Here is an 18,935-nt window from a genome sequence, read left to right as displayed (position 1 = left end):
ACAACAGTAATTTAGGTCTCAGGGCTGTTGTGAGAATTAGGTGACACAACAAATATCAAGTACTTAATACTTAGAAACCATTCACTCAAACATTTGAGAGCTCAGTAAGTCAACAAATATTTGAGGACCTAGCATGTACAAGCCCTGCACAAATGGTAAATATAAAAATATCCCATCCTTATCTTTAGGAAGCTTTCTTCTTAGTGGGAAAGACATAAAATAAAATGTATGAAAATACATAAACATGTATAATTGTATAATTGTGGTATTATATAAAATAAAGTAGGTTCTGTGATGGAGGAACTAACTGGTCAGGAGAATAAAGAAATGTTTGAATGAAAGGCTAAAATTTAAGCAGGGCCTTAAAGAATGAGAAGAGGCTAGTGAAGGCATTCCAGGCAGGAGTAATAGCATAAACAAAGCCACTAAGAAGACAGGAAAGTATGATCTATCCAGAAGACAGTATGACTGCAGCACAGTAAAACACAAAGATAATGTGAAAGAAATTTGGAGGGAGAGGTAGTAGACAAAAGTAGCAGATCTCTAAAGCCAAGGTAAAGGCTTTGGATTTTTAGTCTAAATATAATGAGAAGCTGCTGGAGTGTTCCAAACAGAGAAGCAATTATATTTAACAGGTTTAGAAGTCAGGAAATAATGACAGCAACATTCCATTAGGCTAGGAAAATCGAGATTCAAAGTATTCTGGAGCACAGCAACTCACCTTTGTTTAAAAATACTATTGTTCATTCCTTTTAGCTGGAAAATTCTAAAATATATTAGCCATTTCCTGCCTCAGTTAAAAAAAAAAATCTCAAAAACATTAAAAACTAGAGTACTTTTTTCTTTTTTATCTCCCCTTTTAAATGCATCATGATCAATGGCTATTCTGAGTTATAGATGTTTTTATAACTTGCCTCTTTAATTGTGACCTGCACAATATGTAAGCTGCTCAAAAACCTGGGCCATAGAACTGGTCATACTTCTTGGCATTTAAAGCTGAATTAAAGATTAAAAGAGACTAAGCCTGTGTCATTAATTTTTTTCAATTAACATCACTTTTACCATCTTACTAGGGAGTTGTTCTTTTTTTTTTTTTAAAGCAACATTTAAGGTGTTCTTACTTGGTCAACTGTGGATAAATAATCTGGTTTGCCTTTTCCACTCTTACTCAAAGGATGCTGTGAATTGTTGGAAAAAGTCCAAAATTGCAATTATTTGATCCACTCCTTAACCTCTCTTGTTGACTTCCATATCAACACACACCATATGGGGTATTCTGAGTCCTTTCCATGCCTGATTCAGGAACTCCAAGTGCTGATAGGACTCTCTCCACCCTATCCCATTTCCCCTCACTCTTAGCAATATTGCCTTTCCTAAACTTATCTCCTCTCAATCTTAAAAATGGCTGCCACTTTATTCTCCTTTGCCCTAGTCACAGAAACGTTTTCTCTAATTTTCAAGGCTAAGTTCATCTGTGCTACTGATAGTCTCTCTTGCTTTATCAATTATTCCATCTGTTTTCTTTTTAATCTTCAGTCTCCCTCATTAAAAAACACCCATGTAAGACACGGTTTTACTCAAACTACTTGTAATTATTATTTCTTATAGTTCCCTATTTTCCATCTTATGCTCATGTCATTTGCTTCTGTCTAGAAATCTTTTATCTCCTATCTCTACCTATGAGAGCCTACCTGAATTTTAAGGATCCAAGCAAATGTCACTTCCAAAATGAAGCCTCTTTGGTTCTCCTAACTGAAACTCATTCTTTAAAAATCTCAGTTTCAAGGCAAATAAGCCTAACAGAAAGCACTAAGTAAAGAACAGTCACATTTCTACCATTTCTAGTATGAGATGGAACAAATCAAGCATTTTAAACATGTAAAATGAAGACAGGAAAAACAACACATTTCAAAAAAAAAAAAAAAAACTCTTCTTCAAAAAACTTAGAAATACATTATTTTAAAAGCACAGCTAAGCTCTTAAAGTAACTAAGTATAGGGCACCTGGGTTCTGCCTTCAGCACAGGTCATGATCCTAGGGTCCTGGGATTGAGTCCCACACCGGGGCTCCCTTATCAATGAGAAGTTCACTTCTTTCTCTCTGCCCCTCCTCTGCTCCTGCTCTTTCTCTCTCCCTTCCTCACATTCTCTCTCACTCTCTCTCAAATAAATAAATAAAATCTTAAGAAAAAAAAGAGTTAACTAAGGGTAATTGCCAGCAATCAAAAAAAGAAGAAGAAACAAGAAACCAGAGTGTTAAGCTAATATCATGGGCTATGGCTGTCCTAAAGAACCAAGGACTTGTCAGGAATAAGAGACATCATCACCACCTTTGGCCCTCTGAAGATAGAGTTGAATCTCAGGCCTTTGCATAAAGCTAGGATCTTTGTGACAGGATGAACTAGAAAACAAACAAATAAACAAACACAAAAATCACCGATAAGTAAAAGAAAAAGGGAAACTTCTCTGCCTTGATCAAGCCTCTTAAGGCAATGAGATGCCCTTTCCTCTGAATACTCATAAAGACAGGTCTACTTTCATGTGCATTTGAAGTTCTAAATATACACTCACAACTCCAAAATACAAATTACACAAGGGAACATGCTACCATGAGCAAGAGTCAGCAGAAACAGCAGCTGGATTAAAGCTCTCAGACTTCAGGTATTAAAATTATTGGTTACAGAAAATAAAATAAGAATGAAATAAGAAAGAATAAAAACATGAGCAATAAACGATCTAATTCTAAAAATCTTTTTAAGAAAACTAAATTAAGCTTCTAGAAATGGAAAACATAACTGACATTAAAAACTCAGTAAACTATATACAAGTGAAGATTCAGAGTCCTGAACAAAACACCTACAATTCTTGATTTGAAAAAAAATATAAAAGAAGAAAATTTAGGAGAAATGAAAGATAAAAAAAAAAAAAATCTACCTACATCCAACTGGAGTACATAAAAAAAGAAGACACTCAAAATTTAAAATAACATAATTTTCTAACTCTAATGAAAATTCCAAATTGTCAGATACATGAAGCATAAATTATCTTAATAAGAATAAATTTTAAAACAATCCATATCTAAACAGATTATAGTAAAATTCCATTCTGAAAAGTAAAAATAATCTTGGAGGGCCTGGGTGACTCAGTTAAGCATCTGCTTTTGACTCAGGTCATGATCACAGGGTCCTGGGACTGAGCCCCAAGTTGGGCTCTCTGCTCAGCAGGGAGCCTGCTTCTCTCTCTCCCGTTTCCCCTGCCTATGTTCTCTCATGCTCTGTGTCAAATAAGTAAATAAAATCTTTAAAAAATAAAAGAAAAAAGAAAAAGAATCTCTTCCCCTTACCCTTTCATGGGTTGTCACAAAGATCCAATATTTTACATCAGTAGTATTTTGTACAATCTTCTCAACATAGACTTTAGTCATGTGCAGTAAATTTATGAGAAATCATCTCAATCTTAAGGACTCTGCTTTTGCAAACAAATGAATAAAGATAATTTTGCTTCTTCCTTTACTTCCAATCCCCTGAAGGAAAAGATTCTTGAAGATATACTCTAGTATTTATCTGCAAGCTAAAATAGCAGAGCCAAACTACATGAGCTCAGGGTGCTTTGAGGACTCCATTACATTCATTCAACTATTAAACATTTACTGAGCCTACCACAGGCAAAGAACTCCAAATGATACAAAGATGATTAATTAGGTGGTTTTCCTTTCAATTTGTAAAAGGTATAAGTAGTATTGTAGGTGAACATATGCTAGTTATGAGTAGGAGGAAAAGATGTTACTAACTTTTGGCTGTGCAACTTTCATGGGCAAACAACAAGTGGCTGTGCAATCGAAGTCAGTGAATAAAAAAATAATTTTTTAGTATAAATAAAACAAAATCTTGAAAATTAAACATGCTACAAACTACCCTCCCTTAACACCAGACTTCTTAGGAAGTGAATTTAATATCTTTTATTCCTTTGCTTTACATGAGGCCCTGATCCTTTTCATGATCATAATCAAGAATGTACTACATTATAACATGGAATGGAAAAATGTTTTTATGTAAGAAAAAGCCTCTATTGAGATAATCACATGAATTTAAATATTTAAGTAGAATAAATAAGTACTACTTAAAATCTCTAGATTATAAAATATTATTAAGATCTGATCTGTAACTTTTAGACAATAAATACAAAGGATAGAGAAATGCACGTAGTACAACAGTTGTTGATAAGCACAAAAGGTTTTTCTTCCTAGCTTTCTTCAAACAGTGTCAATGAAGGATGCTGATAAAAATAATAAAATTTCAGGGTAAAACATTGTAAACCACAATTAAAAATCAATGCAGTAAAAAACCATCAAAACTGGGCAACAATTATAATTGAGGGGCACCTGGGTGGCTCAGTCAGTTAAATGCCTGCCTTCAGCTCAAGTCATGATCCCAGGGTCCTGGGATCCAGCCCCGCATCTGGCTCCCTGCAGAGCCTGGGAGAAGAAGAAGAAGCTCCCTGCTTCTTCCTCTCTTTCTGGTCCTCTCCCTGTTAAATAAATAAATAAAATCTTAAAAAAAAAAGAAAAGGGAATTATAATTGAGAATCCTCAAAAGAAGAATGTGTGTGTGTGTGTGTGTGTGTGTATCTGTTGGCCTAAATAAGCCAATGAACCTAGTAAAAATAAATAATCTTCAAAGTTAAAACTATCCTAAAGATAGAAATAAGTACCTAGTCTATATATAGCAGAAGACAATAGAATGCATATGTTCAGGAAAGGTTCCGGAAAATTTTGACACAAAGAAGCAGCTTAATGGGGGAGAGGCATGCTAGGATATTTGCTGATAGGGAATTTTTAAAACTTTGTAACCTGAATAAATGAGTATTTCAAAGTTACCATAAAACATTTCCTATCAATCTAACATGGGGATTGCATGGGTGAGAAAAAATAAGAGGCAAAAGCCTTACTTCAAATATAGCATTGCTATTATATATTTTAAAAACTTTTTCCCAAGCAAAATACCTTTAAAAGATACATGTGCAAAAATAAAGCCCTAGTAGCCCCAATATAATTATTACCATCCTAGGTAAATGGAAATAATATAGTATCATAGTATCACTATCCTACTCATTTCAGTTATTCAATATCTACTTTGCTCTTTACCTTTCACTCTCATGAGAATCACTAGATGAAACTGACAAGAAGATTCATTTTTTCCTTCTTGGTTTAATGACATTAATTATAACTTTAACCCATTCAAAAATGTTATAATTTAAAATACAAGAATGATCAAAGGAAGATATTTTTCAGTGTAACTTATAAGTTACTTGTTTGGAGTTTGGGCCTTATATTTCTAAGTTGGGATTCCAGGCTAACCCACAAAAGCCTCATAAGCACATGAAGACTTAAATACTTTTCATCAACCATGAAAGACAGTATAAAATAGTAACACCAGCCATTTTGGCTATTGACAATGTCCTAGCCAACTTAAATATGCATTCCCATTTATTTCTAACATTATTATGAAGTGGATAATAGCACCATTCCCCTTAGAGTAGTGGGCAAAGCAAAGCTCAGGAAAAATAAAATGACTTTTCCAAAGACACATAGATAGTTAAGCAGCAGAAATGGGATTCAAGTCAAATCCTCTAACTCCAAAGTTCCTACAGTACTTATTCTAACTACTAAACTAATGCAGCAGCATTGTGGCAATTCTCCATAAACCCTTCTACTGACTATATAAAATTCCATACCAGGGATACACTAAGATCTATTCAGTCACTGTTCTTGGGTAGAAGAAAATGATCCTTCCTTTATGGAAGTTGGAGACATAGAAGCAATGAAAATTTTAAAAAGGGTAAATATTTAAATAAACCTAAATGAATATAAACGACAAAGAAGACTGTTAGTATCTTGTGGGGTTTAAAATATATATGGAATTAGAACACACTGTAATAGACAATAGGTAATAGATCAATCAAGAGGAAGTTGAATGGAGTTAAAGTGCTCTGAAATGCCTACATTGATCATCAAGAAGTTAAAAGTAGTAGTGTATATTAGACTTCAGTAAGTCGGGAATGCATGGTGTTAAATAGTGTATAACTAACAGGAAAATGTTGGTGTACTGAAATGAATGATAATTTTCAAAATCCCAAAGAAGAAAAAAAAAAGAGAGAGAGAGAAAGGACTACAGAATAGGAAGAATAATTAAAAACTGATATATCAATAACTACATTAAATATATGGACCAGATGAGCCAAGTAAAGACATATTTTATCAAAATGGATGAAAAAACAAACTCAACTATATGCTACTTACAAGAAAAATACAAGAATATAGAATAGCTGAAAGCAAGGTGACAAAAAGATATCATGTAAAAACTTAGATAAATATGAGGAAGTGTTAAAGATTAAGAAAACTACTTCAGAAAGATACGAAATAATTGTAAATTCATATGCACTTTACATCATAGTCTCAATATATAAAAGGAATAAAAACATTTAAAAGAGATACATGAACTCACAAACATTTGAGAGTTTTAACACAACTCTTCCAGAAATTGATGAGACAAGCAAACAAAACCAACAAGGATATGGAGGATTTAATATAATAAATTTTACCTACTTGTCATTATAATAAAACAATGCCCTCAACAAATACAAAATACATCTTCTTTTTAGGTATATAAAATATTTACAAAAACCGACTATTTGTTGGCCTACAATATAAGTCACAACAAATTTCTTAGGACTCAAATCCTAAAAAGTATGTTTTCTACCATAGCAGTTTTGAATTAGAAATTTATTTTTTAAAAAAATACAAAATCTCCTATATTTGGAAATTTCAAAATATTCTAAACTCTAAGAAGAAATCCCTCCAAAATATTCTAAACTGAATGCCAATAAAAATAACATCAACTTCTGGAAGATGCAACTAAAGCCCTGTAGGAGGGAATTTATAGGTTAAACGAAAAGCTACAAATCAATCAGTACCTAGAGCTCAAGAGATTTTTCTTTTCTTTTTTTAAAGACTTTATTTATTTATTCATAGAGCCACAGAGAAAGAAGCAGAGACACAGGCAGAGGGAGAAGCAGGGTCCTCTCAGGGAGCCTACTGTGGGACTCGATCCCAGGACCCCAGGATCACGACCTGAGTCAAAGGCAGATGCTAAACCATTCAAGCCACCCAGGTGCCCCCAAGAGTTTTTTCAAAAAGGGCAGTTAGACCCAAAAAAAAGAAGGAAAGAAAATAATAAATGTAGAATTCAATGAAGTATAAAATACAAAACACAAAACAAGGAAGAAATGAATAAAACCAAAAGTCAGTTCTTTGAAAAAGACTAATAAGACTGGTAATGTTAGTTAACACTGATCATGGTAGATTTAGCAGCCCATTTCCAAGACAGCCTGCAGTGATTCCCATCTCCTGATATTTTCATGCTTGTGTAATACCTTCCTATTGATTGTTAACTAGACTTAGTGACTACTTCTAATGAACAGACCAAGGTGGAAGCCACAGATGGTAGGTGACTTGGAGAATAGATCAAAAAAGTCAGAAAAGCCTTTCTCTCTCTTGGGACTCTAGCTCTGGAGAGGTCATATCATGAGAAGCCTTGTTGAGAGGTCTGCATAAAAAGGAAGCGAAACTCGTGCCAACAGCTACATTGAGCCTGAAAGCAAATCTTGCAATTCTAATCACGTCTTCAGAGACTATAGAGCCCTCTTACAGCCCTTGTTATCAGTTTGATGTCAACCGCTTGAGAGATCTGGAGCCAGGATCCCAACGGGATTTGTCTGTTGCATCCAAGAATTTGAGAAACTGATTCTAAGATTTCTACAGAAGTTCACAGCTCCAAGTACAGGTACTCTTGAAAAAGAACAACAAAGGTAGGACAACTTGCTCTAGTGGATATCAAGACTTACTAGAAAGCTTTGGTAACAGAGACAGCATGGTACTATTGCGAAGATCAGAAGACTACAGGCATAGAACAGAGTCCAGAAACAGATTTACACATATACGGGCACTTGATTTATTACCCAGGTGTCAATGCAGAGCAGTAAAGAACACATGGTCTTTCCAATAAATGGTTCCACGTCAAATGAAAGTCCATATGGGGGGATAAAAAAGGGAAACTTGGATCCCTGATATATTTAATATGCACTATACATAAAATAATTTTCAGAGGATTGTGACTCAATGTGAAAGACAAAACAAAAATCTTCTAGAAGATAATAAAAAAGCTATCTTTATAGGAGAGAAATAACAGTAATAAAGAAAAAGACTAAAAAAGTCTAGACTAGGGGATCCCTGGGTGGCGCAGCGGTTTGGCGCCTGCCTTTGGCCCAGGGCGCGATCCTGGAGACCCGGGATTGAATCCCACGTCGGGCTCCCGGTGCATGGTGCCTGCTTCTCCCTCTACCTGTGTCTCTGCCTCTCTCTCTGTGTGTGACTATCATAAATAAATAAAAATTAAAAAAAAAAAGTCTAGACTACATTAAAAGTAAGAATTTTTACTCCTCCAAAAATATCAAAATATCAAAAGAATAAAAAAAAAAAAAACAAGCCACAATATGGGAAAAGATATCTGCAACACAAATAACTAGCAAAGGGCTTATATCTAGAATATACTAAGAACTCTGTAAATCAATTAAAAAAAAAGAAAGAACAACTTTATAGGAAAATGGGCAAAAATCTCAACAGGGACTTCCTAAAAGAGGCGCCAATAATCAAATGAAAAAGTCCTCAGCATCACTAGTAACCAGGGAAATGCAAATTAAAAGCATAAGGAGCTCTATTATACATAACACTATCAACGAATCTCACAAACAATGTTGCACCAAAAAAAACAAAACAAAACAAAACAAAAAACTAGGCACAAAATAACATATACCATATTATTCTGTCTGTATAAAGTTTAAAAACAGACAAAACTACACTACAATGTTAGAAATCAATTTAGTGGTTACTCCCTTTGGTAAAAAGGGGTAGTAACTGCAAGAGGATATAAAGGGACTCCTGGGGTGCTGGTAACATTCTATTTCTTGATCTGAATGGTATTTTTTAAAAAGATTTTATATATTGGGATGCTTGGGTGGCTCAGTGGTTGAGCATCTGCCTTCGGCTCAGGGTGTGATCCCGGAGTCCTAGGATCGAGTCCCATATCGGGCTTCCCACAGGAAGCCTGTTTCTCCCCCTGCCTGTGTCTCTGCCTCACTCTCTGGGTCTCTCATGAATAAATAAATAAAATCTTAAAAAAAAAAAAAAGATTTTATATATTATTTAAGGGGACAGGGAGAAGAAGAAAGAGGGATCGAGGGAGTGGGAGAAGCAGACTCCCCGCTGAGCAGGGAGCCTGACTGGGGGCTCGATCCCAGAACTCTGAGATCATGACCTGAGCTGAAAGCCGACACTTAACCACCTAAGCCATCCAGGTGCCCCAGTCTGCACTGTAAGAAATCATTCAGGTTAACATATATGTTTTGAAAACTTCTTTCTGTATATGTTATACATCACTAAAGTGACTTTAAAAAAAAAGTAGGGCACAATATGAAGCATAACAGAATTTAGCATAGTTATCTTCAGCTAACCAGAAATGATGTTGAACTGCTCATCTGCCCCAAAGTCCAGATAACTAAGGGATTAGAAATATTAAAATTCAGCTTTTTTGGCTGACAAAAAAAATCCTACAAATAATATCCCAGCTAACTGAAGTATTCTAAACAGAACTGCCCAATTTCCTATAATATTTTTTAAAAAAACAAAATAAAACAAGACGTAGAGTCAGGTGGGGAACAACAAAACAGATAATGTAAATGTCTCTGAATGAGCCAGCTACTAAAAGTCGTCATTTCACTTCTAATGTTTAATTTCAAGTTACCTTTAAGTAGAAACATAAGATTTCCTTCGTGTAACTTTTAAAATATCTTATATAAATGAACTGAAAATATCAACTGACTCATGCTAATGTCAGCACATGAGTTTATGAGACAGACAAGCTTATTATAACGATACCTGAATTAAACAACAGTTAAAAGAAGACAGCAGATGTCACACAAGGGATCACATCTTAAAAATGACAAATGAAAGGAAAATATGGGAATAATTTATGTTTCAGAAATGGGGAGGGGAAGCAGGGAATCTAAGGAGAAGGAAACATTAAACTTTTTGTGGTACTTCTTATATCTAGAAAAATAGAGTAGAACCAGTGAGATAAAAGAACAAGCCAAATGGAAAATGTAAAGAGAAAGTATTAAGTGCTCCCACCCTGGAACAAACATTTCATAGTAAAATTATTTTTACATTTCATTTTGAATGAATGGAGGGAAAAAGGAAAAAGAAAAAAAGAAAAAGTATGAGGGCAAAAGGTTTAACAAGCCAAATCCTAACAATGATGAGAAAACAGTCTCGCAGAGTTAAACTTCTATAAATTTGCTATATAATATTCCTAAGAAATAATTTGAAAGTAGTCATTACTCCAAAGCTGCAACAAAACAGGCAAAGTAATTCTTAATACTACTGGAAACATTGTATAATGATTTTTGATAGACAAGGCGCTTTCACATATAGACTTTGTTGGTTCTGTGGGACAGCGTGTAACTAACCCTATATAACAAATGAGGAAAAGGGCTCTGAGAAGTTAAAACACTAAGTAGAAACATCCAATGTTTCTATGCCTTACTATGTACAAATGTCCTGTAAAGAGAATACTCAGACATGTCAACTTATAGCAGGGGAACTGAAGAGCAAGGAACAATAATTTGGAACGACTAGAGAAAATCCTTACCTAGCACTGGTTGATAGTGAACAAGGAGGAAAGGTGAGAGAATGAAGCTTGTGCTAGGGCTTATGTCATGGGGAACAACTATATTGGAAATGCTTTACAACTGGATACATTTTAAGTGATGACATCCCCAGGGATAAGGTCCAAGATGGCCTCATCTCTTTTGTTACTTATAAGTAACAAAACATATAACATATTAAATACAGTATTTACCAGGCTAATTATCTGTATTATCCAAATTTTATATTTTATGTGAAAATAATATCACAACAGAGTCAATAATCTTCATAGTTACAGGTTTATTTCAGGTATAAAATAACTTATTTTTAAATGTCAAAACTGAGATGATTGGTTTTAGCATTTCAAACATGATACAAATTACCTTATGACATAACTTTTGGATGAAACTCCTTTAAAATGAAACTTTATACTTGTTCTTCAGCAAAAAGTTTCTGGAATAAGAGTATGACCAGATTTTGACAAATTATATCTTTCAAAAACCTTGATATATGACCAAAATAAAGGTTTTATCTTTAATGTGTTTTGCGAATAAGAAATTTTGGGGAGTAAATCTTACACAAGTACATTTTCCTAAATCTATATATGTAAAGTCTGAACACGTGGTTGATAATAATGGATTGTTAAATAAAGTAGGGCAGACTTGATGTCTAGACAAGATAATGGCGAGAGCTGCACTTTTAAGAAGTTTGTTACTTGCCCTGATAAAAAGAGAAAACAAAGAATGTTTCTATTATGTAAGTTTAGCATGAAATGCTTAGATCATGCATATACAATAGAGCTGCCACTGCTTTGAAAACAATTTCATTTTAGTCCATCATGTGTTAAAAGCTGTTTCTTTTCCATATCTCTAACTCTAGTTAACATTTCAGATGGTTGATGAGACATTTGATTAATCTTCTACCCATTTTATTTTAAAAGTAAAACAAAAATATCCTATCATGCATTGAGAGAGAAGAAGCAAGAACTAGTGAGAGTGCTGGGAATCATCAGTCTATACTGATAGTGGACTGAAGCTAGCTAGACACTGTAAAAAGAGAAGAGCCACAGATTGAGCACTGATTAAATGTGACATCTTATTTACTGAAGAAAATATTTTCTACACAATTCATGAGCTCAACAAATACTAATTACTGACTAATACATAGCAGCAGTATATCTAAGTTTAAAAAAAATTTTAATATAAGAATCTGTGTCCTTATTAAAATGCAAAAAAACTAAAACACCTAAAAATTCTATACCTTAATCTGAAATTAGCTACACACAGCAGTGTGTACAGAAGCAGCAATATTTAGCTTCTAATTGTAAATGATTTAGATTAAGAAGAGATCTAAGACTATTCAGTCTAAGTTACTTATTCTGAGGAAAAAGTGGAAAAAAGCTAGTGAGCAGCCCATAGGGTCACAAGAAAATGGTTAACATGTAGAATGTAAAGGAAAAGAAAAATTATATATTAAGTAGATTGATCTAGGCTTACAGTAAAACCTTATTAACCTATAAATCTAAGGACCTAGACAGGCAACAAAATTACTTCTGAATTAACTTGATATTTTTTAACTAACTGAAGCAAGGAAGGAGAGGATTCCTATCTACAGTTTAACTATACATTATCAGGTAAATATATAACCTACCCTTCTTTCAAGAGACTTACTTAAAAGGTAGAAATATTAGCATTTTCATAAAACAACATCAGGACAGAGTTAGGATAGATAGTATTCTGAAATAGTTGAAAAATTTTTTTTTTGAGTTTTTTTAAAAAAAAATTCTTCATGGGAGACACAGAGAAAGAGACCGTTAAAGAGGTTTTAAAAAATGAATTTGCTTTCATGGTACTTTTTAAATTTTTTTCTAGTTATTATCCATCAAATAAGAAATAAAAAGAAATGGACTCTTCCCCCCTACAAATTATAATTTTCTATGATTTAAGAAACACCATGAATAATGCATTTAAAGAATATTTTCAGGCATAGCCCTTCAAATGTATTGTTTTAGATTCTATAAATTCTATCTACTAATAAAAATTTTTGAGAAAGGTTGACAATGATTGGTAAGCAAGAAATGAAGATTCTCTCTGTAATCTCAGATATTCCAGTTATTCTTAAACTGGGCTTGGCATGAGAATCACAAGAGGTATTTTAAAACACACAGATTTCAGAATACATGGATTCAGAAATCTGATCACCAGGCACACTGGTGATCTCTTATGCAGTCATTAAAACTGATACAGTACTTCATAAGACACAATCACAGGCATCTGATAACCACAACTATACCAACTCCCCTCCCAAACTGCTCATTTTATTTTTTTTTATTTTATTTATTTATTCATCAGAGACAGAGACAGAGAGAGAGAGACAGAGACATAGGCAGAGGGAGAAGCAGGCTCCCTGCAAGGAGCCCGATGCGGGACTTGATCCCAGATCCTGGAATCACGCCCTGAGCCAAAGCAGATGCTCAACCGCTGAGCCACCCAGATGTCCCCCAACCTGCTCATTTTAAATGTAATATTTGTATATTTTAAAAATACATATACAGGGCAGCCCCGGTGGCGCAGTGGTTTAGCGCCGCCTGCAGTCCGGGGTGTGATCCTGTCGACCCGGGATCGAGTCCCACATCGGGCTCCCTGAATGGAGCCTGCTTCTCCCTCTGCCTGTGTCTCTGCCTCTCTCTCGCTCTCTCTGAATGAATAAATAAATAAATCTTTAAAAAAATAAAAAAAATAAAAATAAAATAAAAAAATAAAAATACATATACACCATTTTTTTTCTTTTTATCAAGGTGGCTAATTATATACACTGATACAAAATGGATATACTGAACAGGGTACATGGTAAGCCACCACTTATATTTAAAGAAAAAATATGGAGACACATACACCAACTCTTATCTCTACTCATGAGGACCAATCATGATCCAGATGTATGTATATAGATACACACAAAGTATGTACATACATAAATGCTGTATATAAACAGTGTATACACATACGTATGTATGTTATATAGTCTATATGCTGGGAAAAGAAATTGGGCAGCTAAGAATTATAAAGGAAACTTGTTTTTCACTGCATAATCTCTTGTGTCCTTTGAAATTTATGCTTGTCTGTTACTGCTTAAAATATAACCTTAATGGTTTGGCTGAAGGGTATTTAACGTAAACCACATCAAATCATATGATTTTGAGACATGATCATAACTTTACTTCCTGACTAAATCTTTATTGCTGTCAGTATAATCAACTGTTCTGAAAAAGACTTTAATAAATATTTGTTATAGGTGCTACTTACAGTCTTATAACTGTCGAAAATCATCCAACTGAATATTTAAGATCTATGGATCTTATTGCATGTTAATTATACATCAATTAAAAATACATAAAACTTCCTTAGTTTACATAAAACTAGGGTGGTAATAGTTCTCAGGCTTTTAGAACATATTAGAAAACTAGAGAAGAACTAAAGAAAAAATAATCACCTCCTTCTAATTCCTTACTCCAAATATGTTCACAGATTAGGATAATCAGCATCACCAAGGAACATGTTAGAAATTCTGATCTCTGGGCAGCCCGGGTGGCTCAGCGGTTTAGCACTGCCTTCGGCCCAGTTGTGATCCTGGAGGCCTAGAATCCAGTCCCACATCAGGCTCCTTCCATGAAGCCTGCTTCTCCCTCTGCCTGTGTCTCTCGCTGTGTCTCTCATGAATTATTAAATAAAATCTTTTTTTTTAAAAAAAAAAAAAAGGAAGAAAGAAATTCTGATCTCAAGCCCCATCCCAGACCTACAGAGTAAAAAAAAAAGTACTTTAACAAGATACTCATATGATTTCTGTGCATATTAAAACTTGGGAAACTCTGATAACCTATTTACCAGAATAATTATGGTAGAAATCCAAGAAGCTCTACTTTTAATAAGCCCCACAGATGCATAACAAAGGTAGAGAGAGAATCACAAAGTAAGTACCGTGCTTTGAGGGGGAAGAGATGGAAAGTTCTTTCTTCAAGACTATTAGTTTGCATAGCAAAAAACCCTAATAAACAGCAGTTACTATCTTTAGTAGTCATTTCATTAGGTAACTGCTTCTCTGCTACTTGTGTCTATAGGAGGATTTTAGCCATCCTGACATTCATAGCTGTACGATCTAGGCAGTATATGTATATGCATATTGTATATATCCACTCCATCCCAGATATACTCAGATTATCTAATTCCATCTGAAGAAAGAAGATAGAAGACTCTAACCCAGATCTTGCCAGTGGGGAGGTTAAATGTGTTGTAGCAATAGAATGAATTATCTCCACTAAAGGACATTCAAGTACAAGTGGGATGATTCATATAATCTCTAGTAACACAATATTCAGAAATGCAACTGTTATCTTCCAGCTCAAGTATTTTAGACTGTAGTTCTCTGCTATATTTGACTATAACATGGGAAGCTTTTTCAAAAAGCATCTACATTTCCAACCCTGTCAGAATTCTTAAATGCCCAGGGATGAGATGGCAATAATGTGGCAAAGAAGATGAACTTCCTCTCTCAATGAAGTGATTCGGATAAAAACTACCTCCCTATGCATGCCCTTAAACATCAAGTAGGCATTTTGTGGGCATATTCAATTAAACCAAATTTTGGTCTAAGATTAAATTTATTTTATATTGCAATACTACCACGAATTAATGATTTCCTTGGGATTCAAAGGGTGAAGAACTTAACTTATAGACACCCTAAAAAAAATTATTTGTGGTAATTTATCTTTACAAAATACCTGAACATATTGTACTTGATGTAACAGAGAAAAAAGTAGCTTGGGCATACCAATACTTACAGTTCTTTTTTTTTTTTTTTTTTTAATTTTAATTTATTTACCTATGATAGTCACACAGAGAGAGAGAGAGACAGAGAGAGACAGAGACATAGGCAGAGGGAGAAGCAGGCTCCATGCACGGGGAGCCCGATGTGGGATTCGATCCCGGGTCTCCAGGATCGCACCCTGGGCCAAAGGCAGGCACCAAACCGCTGCGCCACCCAGGGATCCCAATACTTACATTTCTATATTATTCTAAGCTTAAACTGTTAGCCTCATCTATGTGGGCTTTTTTGGGTTATTATTCATTTTTTAAAATAATGAAATATTCTAAGCATGTGGAAAAAAATAAAGAATAATTACTGGACAGCTCTGTAACTACCATCTGGCTATTCAAGCCTTTACATTATTTCTATCCATTTGGCATTTAACCTCTAAAAATAAAATGTACAAAAGTTAAAATAGAGAAAATGAGGGGGAAATCCCCTTAAAGCTTTTTCATTTTCAAAAATCACTATAACTTTTAGACACAGATTTGTAAAATAATTATATATGATTATTTTCTAGCTTTCTGACATCTTGGGGGGGTTTTGGTTTGATTTTCTTGCCAATATATGAAAACCAAAGTGCTCTTTTAAAAACAGAGTATGGTAACATTAAACACAATAATTTATTTTTAACATTTAAGATTATTTAACATTATTAAGTTTTCTTCTAATAACTTTTTATTTCTCTGGTCATAACAGAATATAGTAATGTCTTTCCAGATTTTTCTGTCTTTTGGTCATCGGTCTTTGCTATAATAATCTCAATATTCCTTATAAGGTATCAGATTTTTCATGTGTTTTTGAACAATTGGAAGGTGAAAATAGAAATCTAGTCATATTTTAGGTCAAACATGTATGGATGGCTATAAAGTACTTCAAAAAACTAATTCCATACTAAATAACAATTTTATGTATACTGTTAAGCTATATATCTGATAGCTCATCTTTTCAAGATCAAATAAATCAACCACAAATAATAAAAGGAGATAATAGATATATTAATAAATGACAACCCCAAATTCCCCAAACCTATAGTTCAAATTTTTCTACCCGTTATATTCTCAAGAGAGCCTTTCCTATAAAGAACTGCTATTTAGGTGGAAAAGAAAAATATTAAGTCATTCACTCAATAAACACTTATCAAGAACTTACTACAAAGTGCTGGGCTTAGGCACTGTGTTAGGCGGTCAGGTTAAGACAGTGACTCGGGCTATTCAGAGGTCACTTCTAGGTTTATGACTCTATCCACTATTTACAGAAAATACTTTTGAGTCTACTATATGCCAATCACTATATTAGGTAATGGAAATAAAGTAATGAACAACACATAGCTCTCATGAAGCTTCCATTATGATGAGGGGGAGACAAGCAAATAAAAACATGTATCAAGTGGAAATAAATAAATAAATAAATAAATAAATAAATAAATAAATAAATAAATAAAACTACAGAGAAAAATAAGAGTAAAAGGACAAATGGGTAGTGATTCTACATAGGGTAATGATATTCATATATTCATATCCATGTTGAGGATATATCTGAGGCGGAAACCTATTATTTATGCTCTCAATTAAGTAATATCCTAAAAGGGACCAATCATCTTCATATTACCAATTTAAACAGGATTTTTTCAATCTGTTGAGAAAGAGATTTTTCTCCTTCGATTCTTCTAGGCACCTGACATTGCTCATCATCTCCAGTTTAAAGCTCTTCTGGCTTATATGACAAATCTCCTATCTAGATTCTTATCCTTTGCCATTGGGGTGGCATCAATATGAACTGTACAATCACAATCAGGATTTGATGAAGATGATCTCCTATCCAACCATGGCAAATAGGCTTTAATTGATGTGAAAGTGGAAAGCACACTGAGAAAAGATCTAACTTTATTCTTAAAAAAGTTTTAGAAGACTATATAACAACATGCCATTTACTCAAAGCACTGGAGAGTAACAACATCAAAAACACCTGTACACAGTAAGTAATTTAGAGAATTGTTGAATTGCTATCCTGTATATGTGCAACTAATATAACACTCTATGTTAATTATACTGGGGGGAAAAAAAACACTTGTAGTCCATGTTATATATGTTTTAAGACCCTTTCAAATATTGTTTACTTCATTTAATCCTCGTGAGTGATAATACACTATGAGACAGGCAATATTTCCATGTTAAAACATTTTAAATTTTGCTATGCATAATGGCATATGTGAAGAGGCTTTAAAAGTAAATGGTTTTAAATCTCAATAGGTAAGACAAAGCCTCTAAGTTTATTCCATTCAAAAATTATATTTCATAGCATAGTAAGATATATCTAGAAGGTTCTGACCTATAAATCTTCCTTAAGCAATCTATTTAAACTATTAAAAGCAAGATCCTAACTTTTCAGAATGACATAATTAAAATTAAATCTATGTACTTATCCTTTACTTTTTTCAATATTTGAAAAATTCTTAAAGGTATAATGAAAAACATAGACATCTGTAATCCCAATATTCTAAAAATAACATCTGCTAACATTTTGGTATATTTAACATTTCTTTCAGCCCATCCATGTTAATTTTAATAGTTTACAATTGCTTCATACTACCAAGCATATTGATATTCTCTAAAAAAAGTTTTATTTAAAAAATAAAAAGATGGGGAACCAAACTAATCAGTATTACTGTGAAATCAAATCAAACAATTTCTGTAATTTTTTACATTCTAATTTCAGAGTCATGAGTGAAAACAATAAAATGAACTATATTTATTCAATAAATGTTCTAACTACAATGTGTAAAGTGACAGAAACAAAAGATTATGTACTTAAAGAAGGTTGAATTCTCACCTGCTCAATCTCTTTGGTTTTTGATGCTATTGCTTTAGAGCGACTAGTTAGTTGACTGTCTTCAAATAATTCTATGCCATCTGTTACATTTGACTCCGGTTCCTCTGGCTGGTCAATAAACAATGGTGCTGTGGATCCTGCCTTTAAAAAAATTAGGAATTTTAAATTACATATACAGTCTTTAAGTTGACTGCGTATAGGCACTAATTGACACATTATATCAAGAGAAAGTGCTAAAAGCAACCAGTTTTAAGAAAATACGTTCAATTTTACCATTCATAACGAGCATACGTGAGGAGGACTAAAGAGGAAATGACTGCTACTTTTTAAATTTTAGGCAAGACAGAGCTTCTAAGCTTAATCCATTCCAAAATTATATTTTACACTATATTAAGTTAGTTAGAAGGTTTTGTCCTAGAACTATTCCTTAAGCAATCTACTTAAGAAACACTGAAGAGAAAAAGCCTAATTGGAAGTGAGAT

At 33.6% G+C, this 18,935-nt stretch overlaps 1 protein-coding gene across 36 annotated transcripts in view; it reads right to left on the bottom strand.

The window, feature by feature from the left end:
• The window catches only part of PPHLN1 (periphilin 1), a 147,312-nt gene that overhangs the window by 21,854 nt on the left and 106,523 nt on the right, over positions 1-18,935 (bottom strand). For all 36 annotated transcript variants that reach the window (XR_005380046.1, XR_005380047.1, XR_005380048.1 and 33 more), the window contains one exon: positions 18,454-18,594. Coding sequence is in view for 31 of the 36 variants with exons in the window: in XM_038577353.1 (XP_038433281.1) it covers positions 18,454-18,594 (141 nt within the window). In the remaining 5 variants the exon portion in view is untranslated. The remainder of the gene's footprint in view (positions 1-18,453; positions 18,595-18,935) is intronic.

The sequence above is a fragment of the Canis lupus genome, chromosome 27 (assembly GCF_011100685.1).
Source record: "Canis lupus familiaris isolate Mischka breed German Shepherd chromosome 27, alternate assembly UU_Cfam_GSD_1.0, whole genome shotgun sequence".
Taxonomy (NCBI): Eukaryota; Metazoa; Chordata; class Mammalia; order Carnivora; family Canidae; genus Canis; species Canis lupus.
Note: the sequence above shows the minus strand (reverse complement) of the source record. Positions and strands in the feature narration are given on the sequence as shown.